We start from the raw sequence: 26,587 nt of genomic DNA on the forward strand, positions 1-26,587 counted from the left end.
CCAGCCTGGGACACCACTTCCCGTGTCACCCCCAGCTGCTCCCCTCCCCCGTGGGAGCTGTAAGGAGGGCTGTGACAGAGATCAAGGTTGGTTAAGAGGTCAGGACTGGCCCCTCTCCCCAAAAACCTTCCTGGGCAGGGGAAGACAAGGCTCTGTGATCCCCAAGGACCAGGGATGCCTCCTTCCAAACAGAGCCTCGCTCCTCCCTCCATCCCACGCCACCCCCTGCTCCCCACGGGTTTCCTCTGAGCCCTCCCGGGGATGGAGCTGGCCTGGTCACAGACCCTGTCCCTGCTCCACGAGCTGGCGGGACGCGGCAGCAGGAGGTGGCCCCAGCCCCACGTCCAGGGGTGACACCCAGCTGAGGGTTCGGGAGGCTGAGGGACCCACCCAAAAGCACCCACCCCGGCCAGGCCATGCGTGTGGGTCTGGGGTTGGCTCTGTCATGAGGGGGACGTCCAGGAAGGGGCAGGGAGGGCTGGGGGACATCATGCTTTGGAGAAAGTGCTTGTAGACGTCGAGGGGACCCCGGGGTTGGCGCCTGGCTCCTCCTGCCAGCGGTTCATGCACCGCCGGCGGGCGTTCATGAAGAAGTTGCTGACGGTGTTGAGCTCCAGGCCCAGCTGCTGGGAGATGGTCATCTGCATCTCCTTGGACGGGCGCTTGTTCTCCTTGAAGATGGCGATCAGGGTGCGGCGCTGCAGGTCCGTGAAGACCAGGCGCTGCTTCTTGGGCTGCAGGCTCCGGTCCTTCTGCTGCTCCTGCTCCTTGCGTTTGCAGGCTGGAGACGTTCAAAAGAGAGAACAGGGCCGTTAACTGGGGCTCCCCACCCTGGCCCGCTCGCAGGCCGCCCAGCTGCCTCCCGAAATCCAGGTCCTTCCCTCCAGGAAACTCGCGGGCTCGTGTCCCACCGCTCCCTCCTCTTCCTCCCTGTGCCTCCTGAGCGCCCGCTGAGAAGGGACGATGGCCTCTCGGGACACCAGTGTGACAAAAGCCTGGGGGAAGCCCAGGAAAAGTCTCAGCACCCCCAGCTGAGGAAACCCCTGCGCTGCTCTGCTCCCAGAGACTGGCTATTGGGATTCACCCCTAAATTTTGGGGGTTATCCATCGGCTTCCCTCAACATGGTCTCATTCGCCTCCTCATCACCGCTGTGGATCTCCCTGGAGGACTCATGGAAACACTGACATTATGGAAAGGTCACTCTGCTGCCTTAATCCCACAGCATCAGCTTGGAGGGGCCGATCACGGATCCACCTGCTCTGGGATGGGATTTCCCGCCTGAGTCTCTGGAGGCTCCAGGAAATTCTGTCTCCCCTGTGTGCCTTTGCTACCGGATCCCCTGGCACATTTGTCAGCATTGAATTTGAAGCCTCCCCTACAGGTCTGGCTGGAGCCAGAGGTCGGCACCGAGGGGCTGCCAGGTGGGGAAGCCAGGAAAGGCCCCCGACCCCAGCACGCTGCATGAGGGCAGAGGGGGCAGTGAGTGTAATACATAAATATATGAATTTTAATTGTGGGGATATCAAGCACACTGTTGGTGGAAGAGGCGGGACAAGGGGACCTTTGCTCTGATGTTTTCCTGAAGAACTATAAAATGGTGGAGGTGGCTGATCCAGCCCCTGCTCAAAGCAGAACCTGAAGCTGTCGAGGTTTGATCTGGGTGCTCAGGGACTCAACCAGACACGGAACTGCAGGACCCTGAGATGCCATGGGCAAGGCAGGGCATGGGTCTGAGCCTGCAGGGCCGGGGACAAAGCATTTCCTCCTGGGGAGCTCAGAAAAGAGAGAGCAAACTGTGGGCTAAAGGCTTCCCAGAGAAGTCCCGCTCCTGCCTGGGGCAGCAGCAGTTCTCAGCCTCTGGGGTTTCTTGGTTCAGATCTTCTGAAGGATTTTGCAGGGAGGGCACAGGCCCTTGAGACATTTGCTGTCTGAGTGGCAGACTTCAACTCGCTCCTCTCAGGCACTTGCAGGAGCCTCTTTGGCCTGGAGGGATCAAAGCAAGTTCCAAGCTCCAAGCACAGAGCTCGGAGGGGCCAAAGGCCGAGGCCGAAATGCTGCAGGGATGGGGCAGCACGGGACAGGTACTGCCCTTGAGCTAAACCCCTTCCTGCTCTCCATACACACCTCCACAGCCAAAGGGGAGGCAGCACACAGCCCAGGAGGAGTGGGAGGGTGTTTGGGGTAATTTCTTCCTCACTGGAAAACGAGCAGTCTCCTCCTCCTGTAGCTCCTCAGCTGCTTCCACTACAAGATCTCATCACATCACCTCGAGCTGAGGGAGAAGGATGAGATCCACCCCTTCCACCCAGAGCTGGGGACATCTGGAGCTCACTGAAGCAGACAATTTATCCAGCAGCTTTAGCTCTGTGTCCCAGCTGCTGGGCTCGGTCCTGGCCCCGTCCCCACGCGGTGCTGAGAGCCTGGTTCTGGTTCCACCGGGCAGGGGATGGGAGGCACCGAGCTGGGCACAACCAACCCCTCTCAGTCCAAATCAGGCACCCCTGGTAAAGCCAGTGGAGAACCTTCCCCTCCCCTTCTCCCCCCCAGGCAGGTTTGGCTGAACACCACCATCCTCAGGGACAAAGGGACACTCTGAGTGACGCCAGGGGACCCTGTCCCAGGGGTACCTTACTCAAACAGCCAGCAGAGAATGTGGAAACCTACCCTATGACCATCAGATGCTTGCAAAAAGAACAAACAAAAAAAAGCCTTTATAGAAAATTTGACTTTTTTTCCTCCCCCCCAAGACATGAATTTTAAAACGACCCTCCCCCAAACGTCTCCCCAAACCGAACAACAAACAGCAAAATTCCCCCACACTTGCGCCCCTCGCCCACCCTCCTCGCGCCCTCCCGGCACCCCTGGCATGCTCAGCTCCTCCTGTGCCAAGGTGGGCTCCTCACACTCCACCCAGGGCTTTTGCCCTGCAGGATGGCACTTGCAGCGTCTCCCACGTCCCCACGGGACCTGTGGATGTCACCCAGCTGTCACCCCAGCAGTCCAACCCGTCCTCTTGCTCTCCTGCCTGCCGGCACCTGTGCCCAGCACAGAGCTGGACTTCCAGCCCGAGATTCAGGTGTTGAGCTTTCCAACCTCCCATTCCTATTTTTAGGAGCGATTATTACAGCCCAGTCTCCCATTAGTAACCCTGAGCTCTGAGGGGAACAGAAACCAGCAGGGCCTTGCTGTTGAAACTGGGCTCCTGCAGCAAAACCAGCGCCATTCCTCTCACACAGCTCGGGCACAGGTGCCACCCCGCTCCTCACCCCTCAGCCCCCCGCTATTTGGGGTTATTTCTGGCCCGCGCTGCCAGCGGCGGCCGCGTCCCACATTTCCTGCGCCGGTTTGTTTATTTATTAATTTCCCTTTCTGCTGACGCAGCCCAACACCCCTCTCCCCCAGCTCAATCTAATTACAGCTCCGCACAGCAGCGATCGATGGCGACGCTGCTCAGATCTATTTACGGCAGCCATCAACCCCTCAACGGAGGATCTTTTTCCCATTCCCCATCCCCTGGGCGCTGCTTTCCCGGGCAGGCTGGCGGTGGCTGTCCCCACGTCCCCACGGGCAGCCGGGGACAAGGGGCAGCCAGGGGCACGGCTCTGACTCCCACCCGTGTCAGCCGGGGCTGGGTGAGATATTTTCTTTGTGCTTCCAAATCCAGTTTTTTCCCCGCCCCAGGTTCTAAAATCCAAACAACCCGACCTTGGGTAAATGTCGTTTCTCCATCGTGTCCCCTCCGGCTCCCTGGGTCTCTCTGGGATGGGGACATTTCCACCCCTGCCTCTGCACCGTGTCCCCAAAGGACAGGATTTATTCCTGGGCTCGTCCTGCTCCTCCTGGGGCACAGAGGACCCTGGCAGCACCAGGAACAACCGTGGGAGAGATGGATTGAGCTCTCCCATGGCCGGGGGATGCTCTGCTGGCTAATAAAGGGTTGGGTTCACCCGCAGTGGGGGTCTTCTCCTCCCTCAACCCCTCCCCAGCTCATTTCAAACCCTCCAAACCCAACCGAGGAGCCCAGAAGTGACAAGGAGGGGACGGCAGACGCGGAGGGACGGGGTGAGGGCACAGATCCAGGCACGCAATCCCGACAATCCCATCCCGAAGGCAGCTCTGACCTGGCTGCAGGAAAAAAAAAACCACAAGGAGCAAAGACAAGGAGGAACTTCGGGCTGGGAAAGCAGAAGGAAAGGGCTCCAAAAGCAGAGGCATCCCACCCTCCTCCCCCGACGGCGCTGCCGAGGCTTTCTGCCTCCGGGAGCCTCGTGTCAGAGGGAGCGCCTTTTCCTTGACTTAACCTTGACAGCTCCGAGCGAAACATCTCCCAAATCATTTCAGAGGGGACAATAACAGAGACAATCAAACGGCTGCTGCTCAGGAACTGCGATTATGCCTCGCAGCGTGAACCCCACGAAGCATTTAACTAATACCTGATGGCTTTGCAGGCTTCCACAGCCTGCAAGTCCCTGCTTTCTCTATTATACCCGCAAACCTCTGTTTTTCGGCCCCAGCGTGCTCTCCCTCTCCATTCACTTGCAATACAACCTGTAATTTTCTGCCCACTTTGCTTAAGTGCCGGTGATTTGTTGAAATCACAAAAGACAGCCAGGGGCTTTCAGAGCCAGCACGCCGGCTGTAAGCAAGGTTGGGAGGGGGGGAAATCTGCACAAAACCCACCAGTTCCTCTCTTTTTCTCCTTGTCAAATCATCTCCCAGGGCTGGAAGGGGACTGAGGAGCATTTACGGGCTCAGAGGGAGGTGGAGGAAGGGACGGAGAGCGGGAACCTGGCTGTGGTTGGCCAGGTGGGGACAGGTTTCCCTGGTGCAGAGGTGGGATGGGCTGATTCCACTGCTGGGCGCTGGCTGGGAAAGGGCCCTGAGCAAAGCTGGTTTCTCTCCGTGCCTTCCAGCCCCCTCCGAGCCTCAGTCTCCCCCTCTCCTCGAAGGGGCAGAGGGATCGGAAAGGAGGTTGTAGCCAGGTGGGGGTCGGTGTCTTCTCCCAAGCAGTAAACGACAGAAGGAAATGACCTCAAGTTGCACCAGGGCAGGTTAAGATTGGATGTCAGGGAAAATGTCTTCATGGGAAAGGATGCCCAGCCCTGGCACAGGGTGCCCAGGGAAATGGTGGAGTCACCATCCCTGGGAGTGTCCAAAGAATGTGTGGATGTGGCACCTGGGGACGCGTTTCAGCGGGGAACATGGGAGTGGCGCTGTGTTGATGGTTGGACTTGATCTAAGAGGTCTTTTTTTGCAGCCTTAACAATTCCAGGGCTCTGTGATCTCTTCCCTTTCCCAGGGAAGGGAGCTGGGTGTTGCTGGTTCAGCCCCCACACGCTGCTCAAGAAGGCTTTGGGAGCTTCAGCTCTGAGCTAACAGGGACGAGCCCAGAGCCTCCCACAGGGTCTGAATGAACCTCATGGATCTGCTGCCCAGAGCTGGAGCAGAGCCTGGAGCAGAGCTCAGGGAGCTTCACCTCCAAACCACAAATCCTTTGGTGCACAGTGGGGCTGAGAGCTTGGTTTGACTTCTCTTTGCACTGCAGGAAAAGAGGCCAAAGAGATCTGTCACAAATAGGGGTCCCCAGCAGAAATTCAGATCTTCTCCAGCTGGGAGAACACAATGCTGCAGCAGTAAAGAACGAAGGAAAAGTGCTCAAAAAACAAACCTCAACTTCTTTTTTCCGTTTGTTTGTTTGGGGGGTTTTTTGTTTGGCTGGTTGGTTTTTTGGAGGGTGGGGTGGGGTTTTTTTGCTTGTTTTGTTTTGTTGTTTGTTTGTTTGGGTTTTTTGGTTTTGTTTTGTTTGTTTTTTTTTTTTGGGGGGGGGTGTTTCGGGTTTTTTTTTTTGGTTGGTTTGGGTTTTTTTAAATTTGGTTTGGTTTTTTTTGTTCCCCCCTGAAACCCCATTTGGTTCCAAACACAGAGGGGCACAGGGGATGTGGTGTCAACCACGGAATGACCGGAGCAGAGCCTGCCCTGCACTGCCCATTCCTGGGATCCCCAGACTTCAGCAGCACATGATGAAAAAAACCATCTCCTGGGCTCCAAAACTGGCGGGGAATTTTGAGTGCCGTGGTCCCACAGCATCTGAGGCACTCTGTAGTGTAGGAAAAAAGACATCAGAGGCCGCTCAGAGTCTGAGAGCTGTGCTCAGGAGCTGCGCCGTGCCCGCAGAGCCCGGCAGCCCTGCTGGCCTGGAGGACACCGGCAGCCCCACACGTGTCCCCGTGCCTCGTGTCCCCCTCGGTGGGGCCAGGCTTCCCCGCTGGTGTCCCTGGCAGCGAGGAGGACGAGGAGAGCCCCTGGTCATTGGTATGCAGCCAGCGCTGCAGGGGGAGCCGCTTCCCCGAGCCCAGCAAATTAAATCTTCCTCCGAACGCTGCAAATGAGGAGATGAGATGAGACGAGACGAGATGAGATGAGACAAAGCGCTGCCGCCTGCACTTCCCCTCCTTCCCTTCCCTTGCCACGCCGAGGTTTGGCTGGCTCATCCCAGAGCAGCTCTGGGTGCCAGGCTCTGCCAGCCCCCACCGAGCACCCCACACATCCCCCGCAGCCCTGGGGCTCCCCGGGGCTGGATTCTGGAGGGGAGGGACTGGGAAGGGAAGCACGAGCCCTCTGTCCTCTGCTCAGGGTCCTTCCCGAGAGGAGGCTCCCGTCTCCTCCCGGTTTGGGATCACCAGAGCTGCCCCAGCGCGCAGAGGAGCCCCCAGGACACCTCGTTTCCCCTCCTGCACTTCTCAAGCTTGGCCTGTTCTTCCATGGGTGGCATTTTCGGCATTCCCAGCATCGAAGCAGACGAGTTTGTCTGGTTGGAGGGAAGCTGGAGCGATACAGAGGAGCTGTGGCTGCTGCAGCTGTGCTTGGCTCCAGCCCTCCACATTTGCCCTGGTTTTACTCTTGTCCTTTCCAGGTGAGCTGTTCTGGCCCCGGCAGCAGCCACCAAACCCCTCTCAGGGGCACCAAAGCAGCTTCACGTGACTTAAAAAGGCGAGTTTGTTGTTAAAAGCATCTCTTTTCTTGCAGAGGTTTCATTTTCCACCTGCTTTTCCAGACACCTTTGTGAAGGCAGAGCTGGCGCCCTGCTCTGCTCTCGCCACCACCCAGGGGAACCGCGATCAGCTCACGGCTCCGCTGGGAAATCACTTCCCCGGTTTGTCCTGTTTCCTCCCTTTCCAGGCCTTTTTTGGGACCAGGATCAGCTGCTTTTATTGTTCCGGTGGAGACCACGGCCACGGGGAGCTGCTGCCGGGGTCTGGAGCAGCGAGGCAGGGCCGGGCAGGAGCCGGGAGTGCTCCAGGCTGCTCGGTTCTCCTCACTCCTCTCCCGAGTCAGCAGCACTTAGCGTGACGAGAGCAAATTGGTGCTAATGAAGTGCCGGAGCCAGGCAGCAGCGGCAGAGCCCGGGGGGGACGGCAGCGAGGAGGGGACGAGGTGGGGGAGCGGCTGGAAAACCTCCATCCCATGAAATAAGTTTTCCTTGGGGTCAGCGCGACTCGCTCGTGCTCAGAGGTGGTGCAAGAGCCCCAGCTACGGAATGTGGGGGGAAAAGGGGAGTTTGGGGGTTGAATTGTGTCACAGCCGCAGGGGGAGACTGGTGTTGGGTCAGACTTTAGGGAAAGGTTCTTGCCCCCGAGGGTGCTGGGCACTGCCCAGGCTCCCCAGGGAATGGTCCCAGCCCCGAGGCTGCCAGAGCTGCAGGAGCGTTTGGACAGCGCTCTCAGGGGTGCTCAGGGTGGGATTGTTGGGGTGTCTGTGCAGGGACAGCGGCTGGAATGATGATCCTGTGGGATCCAGCTCAGGAAATTCCAGGGTTCTGCCATTCTGTGAGAACGAGGTGATGCTGGACAAGGAGCCTGTGATGGGAATCCGGGGTGGCGTCGCTGTGACACTCGTGGCCGAGGGTCCTGTGAATTCCACTCTGTCCTCGCCCCTTCGTACAGAGAGGAGCAGCAAGGATCTGCCTTTGGCATCGGGGATTCCCACCAGCCTGATCCTGCCCCCAGCTGCTCCTGCACCGGGAGCTCTGAGCAGGGACAAGTTCAGTGTCAGGGACACATCTTTCATCAGAGTGCGTGCTGGCCCTGAGCTGGTGTCCAGAGAGAGCCCAGAGCCGTCAGCAACCACAGAACATGTGCTGGAGAAAGGGAAAATGCACTGGAGGGGAAAAAACCCAAGAGTTTCCTGCATTTCCTGATGACATCTGGTCCCGGTGCATTTATCAGGTGTTAGATGGGAAGGTCCCTTGGGGCTTGGCCGAGCCAGTTCTCAGTGGGCTGCTGGAATTGTTCCTCTGTGGTGCAGGGAAAACCAGGACAATCTGTAATCCGCAGGGTTTGTGTCTCCAGGAGCCTCTGAAGGTGGGCAGGACGATCTGCTCGGGGCTGTCCCTGAGCTCCAGCAGTACACGGCAGGAGGGAGATCCAGATCATCCAAGGTGTGAGGCCCCACTCACTCCAAGAGGCCCCTGGGCTCTCCAGGCAGTTCACAGAGCTCTGTCACCCCGTGACACAGCCCAGCTCCAGCGTGACCCCAACTCCCAGCTGCTCCCACCCAGAACAGAGCCAGCACGGGTGGAAGGAGCTCAGCAGGGTCTGGGCAACCCCAGCCATGAGCACAGACTGGGAGATGAACTCAGGGAGAGCAGCCGTGGGAGAGGGACTGGGGGTGTTGGTGGGGAGAGGCTCAGGCTGCCCCGGCCATGGGCACTGACCCCAGAAACCCCCCTGTGCTGGGCTGAGCCCCCAGCGTGGGCAGCAGGGGAGGGGGGATTCTGCCCCTCTGCCCACCCAGGTGAGACCCCAGCTGCAGAGCTGCCCCAGCCCTGGGGAACAACAGCAGGAGCACGGGGAGCTGCTGGAGCCAGGGCAGAGGAGGCACAGAGCTGCTGCAAGGGCTGGAGCCCCTCTGCTCTGGGCCAGCCTGGGAGAGCTGGGGGTGCTCAGCTGGAGAGGAGAAGGCTCCAGGGAGAGCTGCGAGCCCCTGGCAGGGCCTGAAGGGGCTCCAGGAGAGCTGCAGAGGGACTGGGGACAAGGGCTGGAGGGACAGGACACAGGGAATGGCTCCCAGTGCCAGAGGGCAGGGCTGGATGGGAGATTGGGCAGGAATTGTTGGCTGTGAGGGTGTTGAGGCCCTGGCACAGGGTGCCCAGAGCAGCTGTGGCTGCCCCTGGATCCCTGGCAGTGCCCAAGGCCAGGCTGGACAGGGCTTGGAGCAGCCTGGGACAGTGGGAGGTGTCCCTGCCATGGCAGGGTGGCACTGGATGGGCTTTGAGGTCCCTCCCAACCCAAACTGCTCTGGAATTCTGTGACAGGGGCAGAGACAAACCCCATTCTGCTGCTCGGCATGGCCCTCAGGTGCGTGCCCCTCACCCCTCTGGCCCAGGGTCACGCCGGTCCCTCCCTGGCTGAGGATGAGGAGGGGTCCCAGCCCGGAGGGTCCCATCCCGGCCCCCCCCCCGCCATTCCGGAGTGCTGGTCCCGCCCGTTCCCCCCGCAGCCGGGAATGGTTTGTTCCGCCCCCCCCCCCCCCCGCTCCGCTGGGCCGTGCCCGCCGCGCTGGCGCCCCCCTGCGGATGGCTGGCTGCACTCCCCCCCGGGGCGGACGCAGTGGTACAACCCGCCCCCCCCCCCCGCTGCCCGATGGACCGGGCCTTGCTCCCCTCTCGCTCTGCGCCATGGGCCGGTCCGGCCGCTCCGCGCTCACGGGATGGAGCGGTCCATCCGCATCCGGGGGGGGGGACACGGAACGGGCAGCCTCGGGAGCCGCGGGAATGGCACAACCCGAGCAGGGTGCAGGGCTGAGAATTCCGTGTGCCCCAGCACTGCCCCAGCACTGCCCCAGCACGGCCCATCACTGCCCCAGCACTGCCCCAGCACTGCCCAGCACTGCCCATCACTGCCCAGCACTGCCCAGCACTGCCCAGCACTGCCCATCACTGCCCAGCACTGCCCCATCACTGCCCAGCACTGCCCAGCACTGCCCCAGCACTGCCCCATCACTGCCCCATCACTGCCCAGCACTGCCCATCCCTGCCCCAGCACTGCCCAGCACTGCCCCAGCACTGCCCCAGCACTGCCCAGCACTGCCCATCACTGCCCAGCACTGCCCCAGCACTGCCCCAGCACTGCCCATCACTGCCCAGCACTGCCCCAGCACTGCCCAGCACTGCCCATCACTGCCCCAGCACTGCCCCAGCACTGCCCCAGCACTGCCCATCACTGCCCATCACTGCCCCAGCACTGCCCCAGCACTGCCCCAGCACTGCCCATCACTGCCCCATCACTGCCCATCACTGCCCAGCACTGCCCAGCACTGCCCAGCACTGCCCAGCACTGCCCATCACTGCCCCATCACTGCCCCATCCCTGCCCATCACTGCCCCAGCACTGCCCCGCACTGCCCCGCACTGCCCCATCACTGCCCCATCACTGCCCCATCACTGCCCCATCACTGCCCATCACTGCCCATCACTGCCCCAGCACTGCCCCATCACTGCCCCATCACTGCCCCATCACTGCCCATCACTGCCCCATCACTGCCCCATCACTGCCCAGCACTGCCCATCACTGCCCCATCACTGCCCCATCCCTGCCCATCACTGCCCCAGCACTGCCCCGCACTGCCCCGCACTGCCCCATCACTGCCCCATCACTGCCCCATCACTGCCCCATCACTGCCCAGCACTGCCCAGCACTGCCCAGCACTGCCCCAGCACTGCCCAGCACTGCCCCATCACTGCCCCATCACTGCCCCATCACTGCCCAGCACTGCCCCATCACTGCCCAGCACTGCCCCATCACTGCCCCATCACTGCCCATCACTGCCCCATCACTGCCCCATCACTGCCCCATCACTGCCCATCACTGCCCATCACTGCCCATCACTGCCCATCACTGCCCCATCACTGCCCATCACTGCCCCATCACTGCCCCAGCACTGCCCATCACTGCCCCCTCACTGCCCATCACTGCCCATCACTGCCCATCACTGCCCCATCACTGCCCCAGCACTGCCCATCACTGCCCCAGCACTGCCCATCACTGCCCCATCACTGCCCAGCACTGCCCATCACTGCCCATCACTGCCCCAGCACTGCCCATCACTGCCCATCACTGCCCAGCACTGCCCATCACTGCCCCAGCACTGCCCATCACTGCCCCATCACTGCCCAGCACTGCCCATCACTGCCCATCCCTGCCCCAGCACTGCCCAGCACTGCCCCAGCACTGCCCCATCACTGCCCATCACTGCCCCATCACTGCCCCATCACTGCCCCAGCACTGCCCATCACTGCCCAGCACTGCCCATCACTGTCCCATCACTGCCCATCACTGCCCATCACTGCCCATCACTGCCCCATCACTGCCCATCACTGCCCCATCACTGCCCCAGCACTGCCCATCACTGCCCCATCACTGCCCAGCACTGCCCATCACTGCCCATCACTGCCCCAGCACTGCCCATCACTGCCCCAGCACTGCCCCATCACTGCCCAGCACTGCCCATCACTGCCCATCACTGCCCAGCACTGCCCCAGCACTGCCCCATCACTGCCCATCACTGCCCAGCACTGCCCAGCACTGCCCAGCACTGCCCACACCTATGGGTTGGGGGGCAGAAAACCACCCCAAACGCGCACCCCGCCACCACCCCGATCCCCCTGGGGCCCCGCTGTCCCCCGGGTGTCCCCGGCCGTTCCCCCTCGCGCGTGGGGCCGCCGTGGCGTGGCCGGCGCTAAGCCAGTGACTCTTAATACACCGGGCCGGCGTTATTAGTTCAGCTCCCAAGGCATTTCCCGCAGTAATTGCACTGATCTGCCAGGGATTATGCGCTGCCACTGTAACGATGGATGATGTTTTAATTTGAGCCGGGCATCTCCGGGGAGGGCAGGGCAGGACCGAGCCCCCCCCTGAGCGCTGGGGAGGACGCAGAGCCCTTCCAAAGTCCCCGTGTGGGGTGAAGGGGCTGCTCGGGGGTGTTTTAGCGTGAGGGGCAGCCGGAACCTGGAGCCCGGCGCTCCATCAAGCTCCTGGCTGGGAGCTGAGCCAGCCCTACAACAGGGTCCCAGCGCTGGGACACCAGCGATCCCGGCTGGATGGGGTTCAGCTTCCCCTGGAGATGGGGAGGGCTCTTCCCAACTCCCACATGGCTGGGGATGTGAATGATCACGACCCACCGGCTGCTGCTCCCGGCCCCGTCCTGCTGGGAGGGAAACCCACGGGAAAAGGGCTCCTGCCTCCTCCCCTCCAAAGACAGCGGAGAAACTCCCTCCTCAACGCTACCTTTAAAAATGACCCCCACCCCGCGCTGTTCCTTCTGGTAAAGCAGCAATTAATCACGGCAAGGATGGGATAGATTTGTAATCAGCTCCCCGCTCCCACCGCCCCCATTTCGCAGCCCTGGGTGTTTTTCCTGCCCCCCCCCGCCCCGTTCCGTGTGGGGATGGGGCCAGCGCAGCCCATTGATCCTGCCCGGTCGATTTTATTGAAACTCCCACGAGTGGCTTTAACTGCGTGTTGGATATTGCTGGCACATCACTTTGATGGCGACGTGACCGGCGGGAGCTCGCGGGCAGGTTTGCGGGGAGGGCTGCGGGAAAGGGGGATTCATCCCGAAGGAGCTGCCCTATCCCCTGCCCTATTCCCTGCCCCACTCCCTGCCCCTATTCTCGGCCACATTCCCGGCCCCATTCCCTGCCTCATCCCCTGCTCCCATTCCCTGCTCCCATTCCCTGCCCCTATTCCCTGCCCCTATTCCCTGCCCCATTCCCTGCCCTATTCCCTGCCCTATTCGCTGCCCCCATTCCCTGCCCCATTCCCTGCCCCATTCCCTGCCTCATTCCGTGCCCTATTCCCTGCCCCATTCCCTGCCCCATTCCCTGCCCTATTCCCTGCCCCTTTCCCTGCCCCATTCCCTGTCCCATCCCCTGCCCCACTCCCTGCCCCATTCCCTGCCCCATTCCCTGCCCCCATTCCCTGCCCTATTCCCTGCCCCATTCCCTGCCCTATTCCCTGCCCCATTCCCTGCCCCTATTCCCTGCCCCTATTCCCTGCCCCATTCCCTGCCCCATCCCCTGCCTCATCCCCTGCCCTATTCCCTGCCCCATTCCCTGCCCCATTCCCTGCCCTATTCCCTGCCCCATCCCCTGCCCCATTCCCTGCCCTATTCACTGCCCCATCCCCTGCCTCATCCCCTGCTCCCATTCCCTGCCCCATTCCCTGCCCCCATTCCCTGCCTCATCCCCTGCTCCCATTCCCCTATTCCCTGCCCCCATTCCCTGCCTCATCCCCTGCCCTATTCCCTGCCCCATTCCGTACCCCTATTCCCTGCCCTATTCCCTGCCCCTATTCCCTGCCCCTATTCCCTGCCCCTATTCCCTGCCCCATTCCCTGCCCTATTCCCTGCCCCTATTCCCTGCCCCTATTCCCTGCCCCATTCCCTGCCCTATTCCCTGCTCCCATTCCCTGCTCCCGTTCCCTGCTCCCATTCCCCCATTCCCTGCCCTATTCCCTGCCCCATTCCCTGCCCCATTCCCTGCCCCATCCCCTGCCCCATCCCCTGCCCCATCCCCTGCCCCATTCCCTGCCCCATTCCCTGCCCCTATTCCCCGAGCAGGTGCTGCCCGTCCCCAGGGCTTCCCCCGAAGGTGGGACGGTGGAATGTGACAGCACAGCTCGGGGAAGGGGTTTGGGATCGGTTACAGAGAATGGCTTCTCTTGGAAAGTGGCTGGGAGGTAAAATGGGTTGAGAGGGAAAGGTGAGAAGGAAGGGGGAAAAGGGGAAAAGAGAGCAGAGAAAAATGAGTCAAGAGGAAAGGGAACAAAGCGAAGGAAGTGGGAGAAAAGGAGGAAGAGAGGCAGAAGAAGAAAAAGGAATGAAAAATAAACAAGAAAAAAAGATAAAAGAAATTGAGAATTATGAGAAAAAGAAAAAGGGAAAGGGGAAAGAAAAAGGAAAAAGAAAAAGGGAAACAAATGAAAAGAGAAAGGGAAAGAAAGAGGGGGGGAAGGGAGGAAATGAAAAGGTGAATAAGAAAGAAAAAAGGAAAAAGCAAACAAGGAGGATGAAGAGCAAAGGGAGGAGAGGAGGGAGCGAGGGGACCCGCGGGGTGTCACAGCTCTGCCCGAGCCCAGGGCCCAGCAGCCCCTTTGTTCCCCACCTCCCGTCCCCTTTCCATTCCTGCCTCTTTCCTCCCGTTCCTGCACAACAGGGACACTGCCAGGGGCTCTGCCAGGGAACAGTGACACTGCCGGGGAACAGTGACACTGCCAGGGGACAGTGACACTGCCAGGGGCTCTGCCAGGGGACAGTGGCACTGCCAGGGGACAGTGACACTGCCAGGGGACAGGGACACTGCCAGGGGCTCTGCCAGGGGACAGTGACACTGCCAGGGGCTCTGCCAGGGAACAGTGACACTGCCGGGGGACAGTGACACTGCCAGGGGACTATGCCATGTGACAGTGGCATTGCCAGGGGACTCTGCCAGGGGACAGTGGCACTGCCAGGGGCTCTGCCAGGGAACAGTGACACTGCCAGGGGACAGTGACACTGCCAGGGGCTCTGCCAGGGGACAGTGACACTGCCAGGGGACTATGCCATGTGACAGTGGCATTGCCAGGGGGCTCTGCCAGGGGACAGTGGCATTGCCAGGGGACTCTGCCAGGGGACAGTGGCACTGCCAGGGGGCTCTCCCGTGTGACAGTGGCACGGCCAGGTGACAGTGACACTGCCATGGGGCTCTGCCAAGTGACAGTGACACTGCCAGGAGGTTCTCCCGTGTGACAGTGACACGGCCAGGTGACAGTGGCACTGCCAGGGAGCTGCCCCGTCCCAGCGGGGGTACCCGGGCTGGGTTGCGGCCCCGGAATGAATCCCTCATCCAGAGGAAGCACAAACCCTCCACAAACTCCCCGAAAAAGTGCCGAGGTGCCAGGCTGAGGGGGGCATCAGAGCCCCCCAGTGCCCTAAATGTCCCCCCAGGGTCGCTTTTCCCAAGGATGAAGAACCTGGCTCACCCCCAGGTACCCACAGCGGGGCGACCACCTCACCACGGTGACAAAAACCAGAGCAAATAAATAATCTGGGGTTTTCTTGGAGGTGTTGAAGGCAGGGGAATCACCAGTTTGGGGTGGAAAAGCCTGTAATAGTTTTGGGGAGATACTTTCAAAGGTGTTCCAGGAAAAGCGAGCTGGTTCGGAATCGTCTTTCCTCGAATAAATGCCCTGGGTTTGATGATTTATTTTTCAAATTCTGTTTTCTGGCTGCCCGTGTGTGTGGGCAGGTGAGCGAGTGGCTTTGGGCTGTCCAGCAGCAGTCCAGCAGAGGAACTCCCCTGGAAACACCAGGGTAGGAATTCACCGAGAAATGTCACCAAAATCCCGCAGTTTGGCCCCCAAAAAAGTGGATTTACGTCAGGCATTGATCCAGACATCCATTTCCAGAGGCCTCGGGATGATTCTGAAGCCTGGCAGGGCAGTGCCACCATCCCTGCGAGTCGGGGGGCGCATGGGGAAGGGACCCCCCCATTCTGGGGAGGCTCTGGAAGCACAAACCCCCTCGGCATCGAGCGTCACGTTCCAGGTGCTGCTCCTTCCACAGCGGAAAATGCAGCTGGGATCCGTCCCCCATCCCGGGCTGGGGTTCACCCGGGGGTGCCGCGTCACGGCGAACAGGGGACCCTCGGAAAACGGGAAAAAAACCACGGAGTAGGGCCAGATCTGCGGAAAAAAACTGCGGGGACGGGCTGCTGCCGCTGCGTTCCCGGGGCCGTGCCGGGGTCTGCGCTGCTCCGCGGTGGGAGCAGCTCCCCCGGAGCCGCTGAGATCTCTGTCAGCCCCTGATGCTATCGCCCGTCAGCAGCTCCCGGCGCATTTGCAATTTTATCCCTACTGGAGAGACTTCGCTCGTTACCTGCTCCTTATCGGCCGGGAGGAGCGGGGCTCGCACCGAGGGGCCTCGTCTGCCGCCCGAAAGGCTCCGTGGCACCGCGGGATTGCTCGGGTTTAATGCCCCACGCTGCCAAAGCAGCCGGGAGGGAAACTGAGGCCCGAGGGGCGGTGCGGATGCTCAGCCTCGCGGTCCGCGGCCGCGTCACGGCTCCTGTGGTGGCACTTGGCGTGGAGAGGCTTTGGGACATTCCCCAGCGGCCAAAGCCAACCTTGCCATGGCCTTGGCTTCCCCTGCCCGTGCCGGGCACCGCGCTGGGGGCTCCTGGGGACACCATCACCTGTGAAGATCACTGCGGTCCCAGGTGTTTCCCCTGCTCCTGGGGACACCATCACCCGTGAAGATCACTGCGGTCCCAGGTGTTTCCCCTGCTCTTGGGCCATCTGGGGGTTTTATAGGGTCCCTGACAGCCAAACCTTAACTCTGGGTTCCCAGCAGTGCCCTCGGAGCTCGGGGCCACACCCCGAGCTCCTTGGCACACCCAGCCCTGCCGGCACAAATATTTAGGGCTCCCTGGATTCATTCCCACAGCAGGAGAGCGCTGTTCCCCTCCAGCCTGCAGCTCCCCTTGCTGCCTCGTCCTGCGGAGCCCCGAGCCCAGCAGAGCGGGGTTGGAACCCCTGGCCACAGCAGCAGCAGCAGCAAAAGCTGCAATTTGCTCTCCCCTCATTTATTTTTTGTCCAGATGTTGGGATTTTCCCCCCTCCTCTGCGAGCAAGGAGAATACAGCCAGTCCCAGCCTTCCCCTCCTGCTCCATACGGAAATTTTCCATTTCCTTCTCCCAGGCCGGGCAGAGCTGAGCTCCCCACAGTCTGACAAGAGGTTTCCCAAATCCCAAAGTGAATCCGAGCAAAACAAGAGCGACCCGTGGCCCTGCGCCCCTGCACCCACCCAGGTGGGCAAGGCATCGACTTCCCCACCTGTGAAACGCCTTGAACCCAACTTCTCCAGACATAAAACACCTCAAACCCCGTGGAACAGCTTTTAAATCACTTCTGAACCTCCTCTCCTCGCACTGCAGAAACCACCAGTGCTTAGAGCATGGATGCAGATCCCTAATAAATAAATATATATATGTGTGTGTATAAAAAATTGCTAATATATTAGGGTCATTCTTGAAATCTTACCCATGTCCATATAAACATCTCTCAGTTTTAATATTGGGTCTTTATCTTTTAAATGCCCTGGTCCCTCCTCCCAGCACCAGAGAATCCACATTGCCTTTCGGCTTCCCTATTTTTTAACACCACCAAATGTTTTAAAAATCCATTTCTCTCCTCCAAGCCCGACTTGGTTTTACGTCTTGCTGGATACAGAGATCTCCCTGTATCATTCGAGGTATTAACGAGGTTTTTGAATTTCCATTAAATCAGCAAATTTTGCCGCTCAGTGGCCTCAGTCCTGCACGGAGCCAGGATTAAACACTGGGCTGCCAAAAGCTGCTGCTCGCCAGCGCATTCCTGCATCACTCCCACCTGGCATCGCTTCTGGATGAGGATGGATGGGCTGGAGGGGAAAGTTTTGGACTCCAACTCCCCCTTTGGGGCAGTTTTCCAAGCCAGGGGCAGGCCCCAACCCCTCTGTGCTGCCCTTGGTACTGTGCAGGAGTGGCCAAGTGAACACCCTGGGAGGATCAGAACATGTCCCAGGTTGATGGGACACGTCCTGGCTCAATGGGACTCATCCTGGGCTCTTTCAAGCCTCAGCTTCATGCTAAGCTACAGGAATCTGGACATCTCAGCTCAAATCTAAAAATGAAGCTGGGCCAGAGCCGTGCACAGAGCGTGGATATGGGCTGAGGGCAGCTCAAAGCTGCCCAATGCCTCCATTCCTACCCAGGGTGCCGGCCTCCCTCTGCCTGAACCTTTCCAAATTCCTCAGGGGACCTCAGGAGACTCTTCCTGTCCAGCCAGAGAGGTGCTGGTGCTGGGAGGCGACTGGTCCACGTCCGTGAGAGCCAGGGAGGCAGCAATTCCCCCCGGGAGCACGGCCCGTCCCCAGGCAGCGCCATCCCAAACTGCACCCCAAGGTCTGCAGCAGGAGGGCAGCTGGATTTCCACACCCCTAGCGAGCTGCCGAGCCTCAGCTCTTTCTAACCAGGCTCTGATGGAGTTTATTCCATTTTAAATCTTATTTTTGCGTTCGAATTTCAAGTCAGCCATCGCCACCTGCTCCAAGCCCGTGATCCCTCACCCCAGGAGCCCCCTGCGCCAGGAGGTTTCTGCAGGGACTTTTGTGTCCTTTACACCCAGGTGATGCCCAGGGCAGGGCAGGACATTCCCAAGGCAGGAAAACAGGAGCCTGGGCCCTGCCTCTGCCCTTCTCCTGCCTTCACCATCCCTCTGCTTCCTCTGCTTTTCTGGCACCAAGGAAGCTGGGCAGAAATCGCAGCGATGGGAGCACAGAGCTTCCCCCTCAGCTCCTCAGTGGGGCACGGCCGCCCCCCCAGAGCCACAGGCTCCCTGGCCCTGCAGCTGCCTCTGAGCAGAATGAGAAAATATTGGATTTGTTTTGTGAAGGGGGAAAAAAAAAAAGAAAAAATAACAAACAAATAAATAAATAAATAAAAATCCAATATTCTGTCTGCGATCCCAGACTCCGTGCCTGGTTATGGCAGGAAAATGCTGTAAATCTCCCCTTTCCCCACCAGCTGGGAGAGAAAAACCCATTTTCTTTGTAATATTCTTTCTTTTTTTTTTTTTTTTTTATCCCCTCCTGGTTTAAGCCCCATCATTTTGCAGTCAGCTCTGCAATCTCTTTGTTGACCAGGGTTTAAACCTGCTCTCCCGGCTCCCCCGACCCCGGGAAGTCGCCTCGCACACCCTTCCCAGCAGCTCCCAGGCAGCGGCAATGAGATTTTAATAGATGTATTTTCAAATTAGTTCTGGGCCTTTCAAGACTTATCAGTTAAATGAGGTTTTTCAAATTGATTCAAAGGTCACTCCGAGAGTTTTCTCTTCTCTGTTATCTCTCCCTTATGGTTTCAGTGGCCATTGACAGGACGAGGAAAAAAAAAAAAAAAAAAAAAAAAATTATCACCCCCGCGTTGTACACCCAGAAAAAGATAAACCCAACGAAACCCACCCAAAACGAGAACCCCAAATAAAAGGAGGCGGCAAGAAAACCCCCCAGTTTTTACCCCCGGGGCCGGAGCGATGTGCAGAGCCCTCGGTGGGATTTGGGGAGCGGCGTTCGGGGGAACAGAACCCCACGGGCGCGGGTGGGCGGCGGCCGGGACACCGCGGAGAGGGGAGGCGATTTCCGGCGGGCTGGGGAGAAGGAACCCCATTTAATGTTTAACCCGCGGGAGGTTTATTGGCCCCTTGGACGCGCAGATTAGGAGCAAACAGAAAAACAGCCGCGGGCGGAGCGAGGCGGCCCCGCGGCGCTGATAAGGAGGCGGCGCGGTGCGGGGCGCGGTGCGGGGCGCGGAGGGTGCGGGGAGCTGCGGGACGCGGGGTTCAGGCGCTGGGAGACGCGAGGAGCCGCGGGACAGGGCGCAGGGAACGCGGCGGAGCGCGCAGCCGGGGGTGCCGGCGGTGGCTGCGCCCTGCGGGCGGCTCCGCGGCGGCGGAGGGAGAAAGTCGCTTTTAATTCACGGAATCCCCGGGCGGGTTGGATCGGCAGGGACCTTAAAGCTCACACCTCGTTCCAACTCTGTTAACGAGCTAAAAAAATATATAATAAAATAGCTAAATAAAATTGCGATTTAAGGAAAAAAATAAGGAATTTTAGTACTAAATATATATATATATTTATGTATATATGTATAAATATATATAAAACCCAAAACAAACAAAAAAAACCCATACTTTTTGGGGGGGTTGTTTCTTTGGTTTTGTTGTTTTGTTTTGTTTTTCCCCAACGGGGACAAAGCTTTGCCTCCTTTCCCAAATCTTTGTCCCTGCGTGGGCAGCTCTCCCGGGCCGGGAGGAGCCGCTGGGAGCCGGGACCCCCAAATTCTCGTTTTCGCCCATTTTACGGCGACAAAACCCATTCGCTCCTGGTTCTCCAAAGCTCCCCGCGGCTGCGGCTCCTTTTCCCCGTCGCCTGCGGCCACTCGCGGATCGAAAGCAGAGAAACCTGCGTTTCGGTTTTCCGCGATTTTCCGCCGCTCTCCCGGGCCGGGGCCGGGGTCGCCCCGGTGCCCGGTGGCCGCGGGCAAGGAGGAGCCGTGGTTGGGCCAAAGTCGTTTGAAAGAGGCTGAAATTAAAACAAAACTCGTGAAAAAAATTATAGTTATATATATTTCTATTTCTATTTCCCGGGGTTTTATTCAGCGCCATCTTGTTCCTTTTTTTTCTATCACGTCTGTGTATTAATTCGCGGTATTAACTAGTGGCATTAATTATTAGTGTTGTCGAAGCTCTCGGGTATTTGTCTCGGCCCAGCCCCGCGGTCGTGCTCGCAGTTTGAGGTTGGTTTTGGGGTTTGTGTCGAATAACGACGCTTCGTGCTGCGGCGGAGACGCGTTCGGGAAAGGGATTCATGGGAAGAGAGAAGGATTTAAAAAGAAAGGAAAAGAAAGGAAAAGAGAGGAAGAGAAAGGAAAATAAACGAAGAAAAAGGAAGAGAAAGGAAAAGAAAGGGAGAAAAAGGAAGAGAAAGGAAAATAAAGAGAAAGAGAAAAGAAAGAGAGAAAGAAAGAAAAGAAAGAAAACAAAACGAACAAAAGCAAGTTAAAACAAAAAAAAAATTAAATGGAGAACGAATAAACGGCGGTAGGGGGTGAGGAGTAGAAGTGCGAAAGGAAGAGTAAAACGAAAGGTTGAAGAGGGAAAAGGAGAAGCGAATGTAGAAGCAGGAGGAACTGCCCGGCTCCGAGGGCTGCCCAGGCCCCCGGGCCCTGCGCGGCAGCCGCACCCCACCCGCGGGGATCAATTCCACGCAGGGCCGGGGAAAACCACGGGAGGAGAGATTCCCCGAGCGCCCCTTCGAGTCAGGGACGGAGGAGCACGGCGAGCGGGGAGCGCCGTGTCGCGAAAAGGACACAACGCTGCTGTCGCCCTCCCGAGAAATAATCACGAGCGAATTTCCTGGTCCCGAGTGTCGGAATAAATCCCTGCCGGGGAGGGGGTTCCCGCTGGCGGCGGCGCCGGGACGGGAGCGCACCCACAGCCACGGGAGGGACGCGCAGGGCGGGACGGCACCCACTGCCCTCCGCGGACACGCGGGGATGGGAGCGCAGGAACGCACCCACCTCCCACGTCCCCCGCGGGGAAGAAGCCGGTTCCCCCCGCAGGGCACGAGGGCCCGGGGTTTGGCGGGTGGGGGTCAAAGCCGCGCAGGGGACCCCCGAAAGCGCCGCCGTGGGAGCTCTCGGTCACCCGCGGGCCCTCGCCGGCCTCGCGGGGCGGTCACGAAGTCTGCGGGGATGAATCTGGAGCGGGCCCGGGGGGTCGCAGAGATGAACGGCCCGAGGGGACGGGCTGGGCACCGCCAGCTGCTGCCCAGATGTTCCTCCGTGGGACCCCTCCTCTTCTGCGGAGCCCCTCGGGGCGAGCGGGGCCGGAGGGAGCCCGGAGCTGCAGCCCCCCCATCTCCCGGCTGAATAATTAATGGTTCATCTGCGGAGGGGGCGGCGGGACGGGAGGAACTGGGGTGGAAAGAGGAGAAAAGCGGCGGGTGCCATTTCTAGGGGCCCGGCGTGGTCATCGATCCGCGGCTCAGTGACTCGGACTAATCCATCTGATGGGCTCCTGCGGCCGGGCGGCCCCGAACCGGGACCGGGACCGGGACTAGGATCAAAAATAACAACAACAATAACAAAAAACGAGAATAAGAATAGAACCGGGACCGGAATCAGGACCAAGAACCACGACCAGAAACAGGAGTAGGAGTAGAATCAGGAGCAGACGAGGAATAGGGCCAGAAAGAGAAATAGGAATAGAACCAGGAATGGGATCAGAACCTGTACCAGTCCTTGCCCCGGCCGCGCCACACAGTTTTTGTTGTTTTTTTTTTTTTCTTTAACCGGGAAGGAAAAATTCCGCTCGCTGCCCTGGTCCCTTCGCTGCTTGCCGGGGGGTGAGTGTTGCAATCATCCGGACCCCCCCCGGCCCCCAGCAGCCGGAGAGAACGAGCGGACTCAACCCGAGGCCTGGAGCTGGGCCGGGCTGGGGATTCACCCGCATCGAACGGGGGGCTCGGGCCCGGCCCCCCCAGCGCGACCCCTCCCGCAGATGCCGCTGCTCGGGGCAGCCGGGCCGGGGCTGAGCCCGAGGGGCCGGGGCGGAACCCGGGCCCGGGAGGGAGCGAAACGAAAGCGGGACCCAGCGGGGCTCGGGGCCGGAACAAAGCGGCAGGAGCGGGGGGGGCGGCTCGGCCGAGCCCCTCCACGAACCGCGTGGGGCGGCCGGGCCCGCGTGGGGAGCGAGGCGCAGCACGGGCGGGTCCGTGACGGGAGGTCGCGCTGGTGGCTGCCGGTGGTTTTGTTTTGTTTTGTTTTTTTTCCTGTTTTCACAGCCAGCAAATGAACGAACCCCGTTCCCCGGAAATCTGGGGTGATGATTCCTGTAAATAATGGGGACATGGCGGCCCTGGCGCCGGGGGAAACGGCGGCGGTGAAGAAAAATCATTTTGGGGAGAATAAACCTCCCACGGCGGCGGGAGGAGAAAAGAGGTGGCAGCAGGGACAGGGACCCTCCGAGCCGGTTCGGGGACAGGGATCCCTGCCCTGGCCGGGGACAAGGACCTCTCGAGGCGGGCCGAGAAGAGGGTTCTCCCTGAGCTTCCCCAGCTGCGGCCACCTTTTTATCATCACCGTCGCGGTTATTTTTAATTATTATTACTATGAGAATTTTTGAATTATTCATTATTATTTCCAGTTCTGGCGAGGCAGAAGCCCAAGCCCGCTGCTCAATTAGCCCCAACAACGGGGGCATTAAACGGCCGATCGCGGCAGTGTTTAAATCTTTATTTACCAGAACCTTGTAAAGCCAGGAACAATTTGCATTCTATTAACTGCTTTTCAATAGGGCATCGACTGGAACTAAAAGATGCCACTACCCTGCCCTAATTAAAGAGCAACTGAATTACACTAAATACATATGAACGCTGCTCTTCCCCATAAATAACGGCGGGTCCTCGTCGCCCGCTCTGCCCGTCCCCACGGGGAGCTCGGATTTCTTAAAAAAATAAATTAAAAATCGCTAACGCGTGTTTGCTCCGCCAAGGCTCGGCCCCGCGGAGCCGAGAGCTCCGGTCGTTTCCGGGGGGAGCGGCTCTGTGCCGGGGAGCACCGGGCACGTCCCCGCTCGCCGCTGTCCCCTCTGTGCCACCCTCCGGCCCTTTCCCCGCGACCCCCGCCCGCCCCGGGCACAGGAACCCCGAGTTCCTCCAGCAAAGCCTCGGCCCTGCGCCGGCCCGAGAGCGCGGGGAAAGGCGCTGCGGGACCTCAACCCAGCCGGGAACCGGAGGCACGGGGCGGGCGGGGCTCGTTCCTTCTGCCGAGGGCAGCCCGGAGGGAGCGGAGCGCGGCCCCGGTCCCGCAGCCCCGGCGGGGTGGCCCGGGGATGGCCCCGGTACCGAGAGGCGGCGGCCGAACCGACGGCGGAGGAGTTCCAGGACACTGCCGGCGCCGCGGGGCCCGTTCGGCAGCGCCCAGAGGGAAATCCCCGAGGCAGGAGGACGGGAGGCGGCGAATGGGAACCTCTCGGCTCCCTCCACCCGCTATCCCGCATCCCTCGCGGGCAGCAGCAGGCCCGGGGAGGCGGGAGGTCGCCTTAGGTACAACTCACCTTAAATACACATCCCTTCCCTTTGGTCTTAATGTTACAAACCGGTAACACCGCCCGAGCCCGGCCTCGGTCCGCGATGGCAAACCCGGAACCCCCAAGGGTTCCCACGCGCGTCCGCGGCTCCCCCTGACCCACTGAGCCGAGCCGTGCCGTGTCCTACCTGCCAGTCTGAGCGCCGACATCCTCTGAAATTCCGGCTCCTGCAACCATTTCCACATCCTGCGGAAAGTCTCCCGGCCGGACTTGAGCTTACTCCAGGGCTTGGGGTTCCGCAGCAGGTCCGAGAGGGTCCCCTGGGAGCGGCACAAGATCCTCTGCGCGAAGATGGCCTGCGGGATGCTGTACCGCTTCAGCTCGGCCGTGATCCGCTGAGCCACCTCCTTGGTGTTGATCTCCTCCACCTGCCCGGAGCCGCCGGGCTGGGAGCCGGGGCCGGGCGCCGGGCGCTCCCGCTCGCCCAGCAGCGAGGCTCCGGGCTGGCCGTGCGGGTGGCCGTGCGGGTGCATCCCGTTGAGCGGCGGCATCATGGCCGAGCTGGGCGCCGCCAGCCCCCGCGCCAGGTGCTCCTCGCCCCGGGACAGCATCGCGGCGTGCGAGTCGAAGCCGTTGGGCGAGAGCATCTTCTCGTTGGGCAAGTGGCCGGCGGGGCCGTAGGGGGCCAGCGGCTGCTGGGCGTTGTGGAGGCTGCCCAGCCCGTTGGGCAGCGGCGATAGCGGCTGCCCCATGGCCGGCATGTCCTTGGGGTAGTGGCTGTAGAGGTTGCCCATGGAGGCCAAGCTCCGCTCGTCGCGCATGAGGGTGAAGCTACCGCTGACGTTGCCGGCCAGGCGCTGGTGCGGGTGGTGGTGGTGGTGGTGGTGGTGCGGGTGGTGGAACTTCTCCGAGACGGTGGAGATGGGCGGCAGGTGCTGCAGGGGAGTCAGCGTGGTGTAGGTGCTGCTCAGGCTCATGCCGGAGGGCGACTCGCAGGACATGCTCATGGCGGGGTGCAGCGGGGCTCCCAGGCTGTGCTCGCCGCGGTAGTCGCCCCCCTCCAGGATGGAGGCCATGCCCGAGACCATGGCGGGCCGGCCGTGCGGCACCAGGTTGCGGTGCGAGCTCTGCCGCCCGTGCGCGGGGCTCAGCAGCTCGGCGGGCTGCGAGTGCGGGACGCCGTGCAGGCTGCCCAGGTTCTCCATCGCCAGCTCCATGGTGGCCGCCGGGCTCTGCCGCTGCCTCGCCCGCTCGCTCGCTGCCTTCCTCCCCCACCCCCCCGCCGCCGCCGCCGCCGCCTCCTCCTCCTCCTCCTCCTCCTCCTCCACCGCCGCCCCCCCTCCCCGCGCCGGCTGCCCGGATTAATTCAGACTCCGCGCCCGGGGATCGATGTCCGCGCCCCGCGGTCAGGCCGGCATGGTGCGCCCGCCGCCCGCCCTGCTCGGCGCGGGGCTCGGGGCGCGGGGCTCGGGGCGCGGGGCTGTGCGCGGGGCGCGGGGCTCGGTGCGGGGCGGCTGCGGAGCCTCGGCCGCCGGCTCCCGGCTCCCGGCTCCCGGCAGCCTCGCTCTGGCCCGCGGCGTGACGTCAGCGCCGCCCCGCCCCCGCCGGACCGAGCCGCCCCCCCGCACCTCTCCGGTGCCGCCGGCGGCGGGGAGCGCGGGGCCGCGCCTTCACCCGGACCCCGCCGGGGTCACCTTCGCCCCCGCCCCGGGGTGACCCTCCCGCCCCGGGGTGACCCTCCCGCCCCGGGTGACCCTCCCGTACCGGCCGTCGCGCCCTCCCCGCCGCGCCCGGTACCCAGCGCGCGTCCGGCGGCGCTGCAGGTGGCCGGTGCCCACCTGCGCCCCCGCGCATCTGGCTGTGCCAGCCGCCCCTGGACGCGCCCGTCCCCAGCGTCCCCAGCGTCCCCAACAGCCCCGTTCTCCCCTCCCAAGGGCCTGCTTGTCCCTGTCTATCCCAAATATCCTGTCCCCGTGTTTCCCCACGCGTGTCCCCCCACCACCGCCTGTCCCCTGCCCCTCGGCGGGCGCTGCCTCGGGGATGGGGAGGTGGCGTTGGCACGGGGAGGGGAGGTGACGGGGACGCGCTTGGGGCGACACACGGTGCCGCAGGGCCCTGAGCAGCACGGGGGGAGGGAGGGGAAAAAAAAAAAAAAAAGGAAAGGAAGGAAAGGGAAAGAATAAATTGAAATGGAAAATGGAAAACGCAAAGGGAAAATGGAAAATGAAATGGGGAAATGGAGAATGGAAAGAGAAAATTGAAAGGGAAAAGGGAAATGGAAATGTAGAGGAAAGGAGGGTGAGGGAGGACTGGATGAAGAGCCAACGTGAGTCGGTCTTAGGCCACTGGAGGGGAGGGCGCTCGGTGTTCTTCCAGACAAATTTCCAGCCGCCCCCAGCCCCGTTATCCCGAACTGGGCTCCCCGCGCTGTCCTGGCCTTTCCCGGCCGTGTCCACTCATCCAGGCCGGCACTTGCCTGTTTCCCAAGCTTTATTGAACGGACCGAAAAAACAAAAATAAAATCCATCGCTTCTCGTGCGGGGGGCCCGCCAGCCCCTCGTGGGCTGCTCTGTTCCCAGCCGCTGTCGGGCTCCAGGCGGTTTCCACAGCCCAGGAACGCCCGGGAGGACCTGGGAGCTCCGGTGTGGAGAGCAGGGCCCAGCCCTTCCGAGGGTGTTCGTGGTGACCTGCCCGGCACCCGCTTGTTCGGGGAGTAATTCAGTCAAATTCACATCCCGTCCAAATTCAGCCATCCCCACCTCACTCCATCCCAACCCGTCCGTTCTGTCCATCCCATCCCATCCATCCCATCCCATCCATCCCACAGTTTTTTATCCCATCTGAGACTCTCTCCGGGAAGTCAATCAAGTGCCCAGTTCATTAAAATAAAGCTCCGCAAATTCCCGGGACGTGAGAGCGAGGGCGG

At 60.9% G+C, this 26,587-nt stretch overlaps 1 protein-coding gene across 1 annotated transcript; it reads right to left on the reverse strand.

Annotated features, from left to right (window-relative positions):
* Positions 1-237: 237 nt before the first annotated feature.
* ONECUT3 (one cut homeobox 3) lies at positions 238-24,878 on the reverse strand. Its single transcript, XM_040086933.2, has 2 exons — positions 23,849-24,878; positions 238-781 (listed from the first exon to the last, which is right to left on the reverse strand). The coding sequence occupies exons 1-2, from the start codon at positions 24,876-24,878 to the stop codon at positions 489-491; spliced, it is 1,323 nt and encodes a 440-aa protein (XP_039942867.1). The 3' UTR covers positions 238-488.
* Between the last annotated feature and the right edge of the window lie 1,709 nt (positions 24,879-26,587).

The sequence above is a fragment of the Hirundo rustica genome, chromosome 26 (assembly GCF_015227805.2).
Source record: "Hirundo rustica isolate bHirRus1 chromosome 26, bHirRus1.pri.v3, whole genome shotgun sequence".
Lineage (NCBI taxonomy): Eukaryota > Metazoa > Chordata > Aves > Passeriformes > Hirundinidae > Hirundo > Hirundo rustica.